The sequence below is a fragment of the Lygodium microphyllum genome, chromosome 23 (genome assembly GCF_053477565.2).
Source record: "Lygodium microphyllum isolate KBCC chromosome 23, Lygodium_microphyllum_v1.1.10, whole genome shotgun sequence".
NCBI lineage: Eukaryota > Viridiplantae > Streptophyta > Polypodiopsida > Schizaeales > Lygodiaceae > Lygodium > Lygodium microphyllum.
The window spans coordinates 73,563,947-73,570,276 of record NC_141157.1 but is presented as its reverse complement, the minus strand read 5'-3'; the positions used below and the strand labels follow the sequence as shown (position 1 = coordinate 73,570,276).

General features: G+C 42.8%; 1 protein-coding gene across 3 annotated transcripts in view; it reads left to right on the top strand.

The window, feature by feature from the left end:
* The first annotated feature begins 411 nt into the window (after positions 1-411).
* The window catches only part of LOC148016333 (Polynucleotidyl transferase, ribonuclease H-like superfamily protein), a 63,279-nt gene continuing 57,360 nt past the window's right edge, over positions 412-6,330 (top strand). For 2 of the 3 annotated variants that reach the window (XM_087663974.1, XM_087663972.1), the window contains exons 1-2: positions 412-622; positions 851-922. In XM_087663974.1, the coding sequence (XP_087520100.1) occupies positions 538-622; positions 851-922 (157 nt within the window). In that variant the 5' untranslated portion in view covers positions 412-537. The remainder of the gene's footprint in view (positions 623-850; positions 923-6,330) is intronic. The other variant, XM_087663973.1, reaches the window with a different exon arrangement.

Genomic DNA, 6,330 nt, shown 5'->3' with positions numbered 1-6,330 from the left:
GTGATATTTCTCAAGCCAATGGGCTTGTGATTCAACTCCTTTGTTTCTTTTGCCGAGGCTTCATCAATCTTAGGACTCTTCTCTCTCTTCTTCTTGGATGCTCGAGCTTGCTCCATTGCATCATTACCTTCTACATCTAACATATCTTCATCCTCTCCTTGCTTCCGATGAATCCTCCGTAAGAGCTCTGGCATCATGCCCAAACTACATGAGGAGTACGGGTCATGTGGTGGGATTATTAATTATTAAAGGAGATTAAAGAGGAAAACCTTACCGCGCGTGTTTTTATTCCCCCTCCTCCACTCTTTTGAACTTTTGAACTTTGATACAATTTACAGCTCTCGCAAAAAAAGGAAAACGTTTAGGCTAAGCCTAGCCGTGTACGCGGCGGGAAAATGTGCACTTTTAGACGCGATTGAGAGAGAGAGAGAGAGAGAGAGAGAGAGAGAGAGAGAACGAACGAACTTGCTGATGCCTCGGTCCGACATCCATCGCCTAGCATTTGTATAAGGACTCTCAACGTCTCGTAGCAGAGGCATGGCCGCTGCCCAGCCATTACCTGTTTGGGCCAGCGCGCCTTGTCTCTTGGGCATCGATGAGGCGGGGCGCGGTCCAGTTCTAGGTGGAGTGCTCTATGCAGACATCTGCCACACACAGAGAGAGAGAGAGAGAGAGAGAGAGAGAGAGAGAGAGAGAGAGAGAGAGAGAGAGAGAGAGAGAGAGAGAGAGAGAGAGAGAGAGAGAGAGAGAGAGAGAGAGAGAGCTCTTTACTTTCTTTCTCTCTAGGTCTTTTAGCACAATTAATTGTGCGACTCCTTGAAATGTAATCGAATTGCTCTTTCTGATTTAGGTCCCATGGTTTATGCCTGTGCATATTGTCCTGTCTCTTACGAACAAACCCTCGCAACTCTCGAATTTGCAGGTGCCATGTTTCTGTCATTATTGTTTGTTCAATAATCTTCGGTTACCGCTTGAATTACTTACTCAAATTTGATATCAATATGCATTTGAATGGATTGCCATAAGTTTAAATAAATGTTCTCACTCAGCGATTGCAAGTGATCAAATTAGAAAAAAAAAAAAGATCACAAGTGACAAAGAACATGCCAACCTGATGCCAGATGGATGACACTTCCTGAAAATGGCGCCCTACTGCCCATGCGGCACAAATGAAATGCATTATACCATAGTGATCAGCGTGTAGTGTGAACAGGCTAAGTGAACTGATAGATGAAATGGAGAAGACACCCTAATCTCCACCTTATTATGTGATGCTAGAAGGATACCACTTGCTGAAAATTGCGCCCCACTGCATACATGGCACAAATGAAATGCACTATACTAAAGTGATTAGCGTGCAGTGTGAACAGGCTAAGTGAACCGATGGATGAAATGGAGAAGAAACCCTATTCTCCACCTGATGTGCTTGAAATGGAGAAGACTAACACACAAGATTGACCAATAGGCCATGATAGTGATACAACTCTTAATATCCTTGTCCTACTTGGTTTGAGGCTCACAAGTAGGAGATGTATGCAGAAGGTGATATTGAATTACATATTTGCTATCAAATACATCCCCATGTATTGGGCAAAATCATCCACAATGAGAAAATAGTATTGTGACCCAAGAAGTGATAGTGTATATGATTTATCACTTAGGTCAATGTGAATTAACATTAGTTGTCCCTTGTTTTATGATTCAACTATTGTGAAAATTGTGTTCATAGCTAACCTAGTCGAGAGATGATAGTTAGGAACTATTGAAGGCACCATAAGTTGTATAGAAACACTAGGGACCAAGGGCCAAGTGGCAACGAATGGGGGACTTGATGACAAAGAAAAGGGATAGTTGCATAAAAGAAAAGCCTATAGTAGATTGGAAACCTTGAAACAACTTTTCACAATCATGGAAAGGCCCCTCTAAAACACAAAGGACCAAGAAATCCACAGTCGCATCACCAATATTGTCCTTTGAAAGGGATGGAAGTTACAAGGAAACCATTGGAGGAGATGGCGGGGGATGGGATGGAACTTGTGGAATAGATGGTGCACAAGCGTAAATAGGTGCGGCAATAGAAAGTCGCCTTGGAGGGCTCTACACAATGGAAGGGGAAGGGAGTAGAGATAGCTCCCTCTCTTGCCAACTTGTCACAAAAGTGGCTCTCGTAGAATAATCCTCAACATAAGTGTCTCGATTCAGAAGAGAGATGCTAATCTTCTCTAAATCTTTGCAGTGGTGTGGAGATGTCTAACATGCATGATTACAAAATCTGTACAACTCAAAAGAAGAGAAGAGCGGGCTTTGGTCTTTAATTGATCCCATAAAGTTGTGGAATCTGTGGTTACATCCTCATGAGGATCCACGGTAGGTCAGAGTATAGGGACCGTAACAAAATTTCAAAGGTCACAATCGTTGAGGAGGCACTCCATGGGGCTCGACCATAGAGGGTAGTTTGTCCCATCCAGCTTGTCAGATGCAGAGAGAGAGGGTAGGATTGACACTTGCTTAGGAGATGCTATTAATGCCAATTGAGGACTAAAAGCTGTGGAAGAATGTAATGGAAAAGAGTAATAAAATGGTGGCCGGGGTCTGAATGATCTCGAACCACATGATCTCCCATGGCATACATGTTGGACATATTTGTACTTCAAGAAATACTTGCAAAAAAACAAAAGATGTTGTCATTGGAATGAAGGCGACCAATAAGAGGTCCTTGGGATAATCGGGGTTTGTCTTGGCAAGCCATGATACAAAAGAAGACCGATTGGGGCAATGTAGATGGGGAGTATTCAATGTTGAAGAAAACACACAATACCTGGCAGAGAAAAGGAGCAGTAAATGTAGAGGAAAACATGTCTTCAACTTGTAAACATAGTTAATCAAGGGGTTGGTCAACATGTCTTCAACCTATAAACATAGCCCAATCCAGGGGTTGGTCAAGGACTAAGAGTGCTTGGAAAGAGACTCCTAATAAATGCAAATTTGCTTTGCTCTGTTGGCTTGAAAAAGAGGTTGCCCAACACCAAAAAGAAGTCGCCTTGGTAAAAAAGACCAGTCAATTTGAAACACAGTAGAGAAAGGATGTTGTTCACCTGTAAGCAGGTGGCCCAACATAGATTAGTACCGCCCAGCTGAGAAGAGCTGTTGTGCCCAGCCTTAAAGGCTGTTGCCTAGTGGAAAGGAGGTTGCCTAGCAGCAAAACGTAGATTTAGCGGGGGGTTGCGTGTAGAAAATGCAGATAATGCAAGGCCTATTCTTACAGCAAGTGTGTTGGGGGACTATCGGCATAAAAACGGAAGTGATATCGGGGCCTATTCTAGTGGACCCAAAAATGCAGTAGACAGGGGATTTGCCTTAAAAAATAGACTTGAATGATCTTACTACTAGGGTCAACCTCTTGAGTAGAGCTTCTTGTAATGATAAGATCATCCATGTATAAGATGAGCAAAACACACCTGTTACCCTCAACCTTGAAGTATAGGTTGCGATCATGAGTTGATCGATGCAAGCCACTTTGTAGAAAGAAGTGATGAATCCTCTGGTACCAAGTACGAGGAGCCTTCTTTAGGATATAGAGGGCCTTCTGCAATTTGTAGATATGGTCTTCCTTCCCTTGCACAAGAAGTCATGGGGGTTGTGAAACATAAATCTCCTCCTAAAGGTCAATCATTCAAGAATGTAGACTTTATATCCATCTGATAAATAGGCTAGCATTGGTGGGTTGCAAGAACTAAAACAAGTCGAATAGTAGACATCTGAGCCGTAGTTGCAAAATTCTCAAAATAGTCCAAACTTGCCCTCTGAGCAAAAGCCTTGACTACAAGCCTAGCTTTGTGCTTGTCTAAGGAACCATCAACAAGGTACTTGGTCTTGTAGATCCACTTTACACCTATCACCTTTTGCTTTGGAGAATGTGGAACCAACTCCCAAGTTTGATTACACTTAATAGAATCGAGCTCCTCTTGTATGGCCACGCCAAATATCATGTGTGCAGGAGTCTCTTCAACTGTAGTAGGCTCATTGGCACGAAGAATTGTGACATAAGAGAATAGTTCACACAAAGTGAATTAGTCTGTTGGGCCTATAAGCGAGCGGATTTGTGTGGATCTATAGGAGAAGCAAGGAAGTGAGAAACACCTGAATCGTGCATGAGTTGTTAGTACCAATGAGAAATTTGAATAGGTTCATCTTGTTGCGAGGGAGATTAGATAGCCTTCGGTACTTGCAATGCATGTGTTTGTGAAAGGGACTCCTTGCTTAGGAAAGGTAAATCCTCCTCATTTGGAAAAGGCTCCCCCCTTTGATGGTTGATCGGTCCTAGAAGACTTCGGAGGGGAGATTGAAGGGACGGAAGTATGCGACGACGTAGTAGTAGTCACATTTGCCAATGGTGGGAGGAAAGTCGGAGTGGAGGGTGGAGGAGGGGGAGGAGCCAAAGACGAAGGGATGCTAAGAGACAATCTGGAAGGTGTAAAGAAATACCCTAACACAAAAACACAAATAGAAACTATACAACAAAGCACAGACTGATAAAAGAATACAATTAGGGTTAGGATAACTCAGAGACAATGAATACAAAAAATAAATGAAGTGATATGATTGTTGAATATACAATGCTCATGCAGCAAACACACTATGTAGTGAATGAATACTGAACCACCAGCTCTTGTATCTCAAGGATCAGAGCAAGGGTAATGAGCTAGAAGTTGTACTTCGAACGGATCGTGAATCACAGCAAGGTAGCCTCCAGATGTCGAACATCAGCAAATGCATCCGTGGAAGGTTGGATCTGATATAGGTGATAGTGCAAAAGAAAAAAATGCTAAAAACGTAGGTGAGGAGAGAAAGACTAAAAACGCAGGCTGCGAGAGAGAAAACAGCAAATGCAGCTAGTGGAGGAAAAATTTGCTGCAACTGACTGAGGAGAGAGAAAAACAGCAACGATAATAGAGAGGAGAGAGAAAATTGAGTAGGCAGTAGAGTTGGAGTGTGATCAGCAATAGTTGCTCTGCTGTAAACAGTTGCAAACTATGGATGGAAGGCAAGAAATAAGCGCTAGATTGTAGATGATAGCAAGCGACAAGTGAGATTGCGATGTCCTTTGCAAAAGGGGTGTAGGCAGCAAGTTGAAAACACCTGAAACTTGCAAAAACGAGATCTGGGCTGAATGGAGGGCAGTATACCTATTTATAAAAACTTTAGGCCCTCCCAAGTGGGTTTGTACTTATTGAACACAGACACTCTCTAGGAATGCATTTCTTTTAAATAAACAAGGTTACTTCATTAAGTAAGTATGTTTTGGGGCTGTTTAGGTGAAGCTAATGCATTTTTAGCTCAACACCTCTCTCAAGCCCAACAACGGTGCTATGAGAATGAAGGCCAGCCATGCCATTTTCCTTTATCTTCTACCCTACGGTGTCTCACCCCAAAGCAACAAGAGTATCGGACAAAGGGTGTGCATCGGTTGCCCAGTGGCTTTCTAAGACTATAGAGGCGATGATTATCTTACCAAGGGAGTCCAAGTGATCGCCCTAGAGAGGACAAGGCATCGGACAAAGGGTGCACGTTGGTTGTCTAGTGGCCTACCAAGCCTTTCGTGTACTATCCCTACCATTACTAGGTATCGGTGAAGAAGAAAAATGACTAAGTTGTGGGTATAGCAAATAAGTGAAGCAAGCAAGACAAGTAAAGCAAGCAAGCTAGGGAAAAACTGCATTCTTAGAGATTGCCATGTGCAATGCCACGAATATGGTAGATCCAGAGTCGACCACTCTAAAAGATCGAAAATGGATAAATGCGTACAGATACATGTTTACATGAACAGATCCAATGCATGAAGTAATGCGAAGGGAGATGAAAGATGTTATGCTTATGCAAAATGCTATGCAACGATGCCACTTGGACAGTGTTCTCGTAGGGGAATTGTTCACTTGCCCAAGCGCCCTTTCACAATTATATCATCCTGACAGTGTGAATAAAGTTACAAATGTCTATGATATAATACAAAAGAATAATGAATGTCTAAAAACTACAAGTATCATCACTGTCATTATCAAGAGAAGAAGCCGTTCCCTCTCAAACTGAAAGGGAAAGCAAGAGGGAAGCACTCTCTCCTCGTCAATTTGAAGAAGTAGAGGAGGGTGTATCCATGCCGATCTTGGGTAGCAGGTATTGAAGAACCGGCCGGTTGGTCAAGATGTTTGCAAAATTAGCTGATAAAGGCACAAACTCTAGGTGGATAGTGCCTAGCTCAACCTGCTCTGTGGAAAAGTGAAAGTAGACTCTCACATGCCGTGTCTGTGGTGGATGATCGGATTGCTTGCAAGG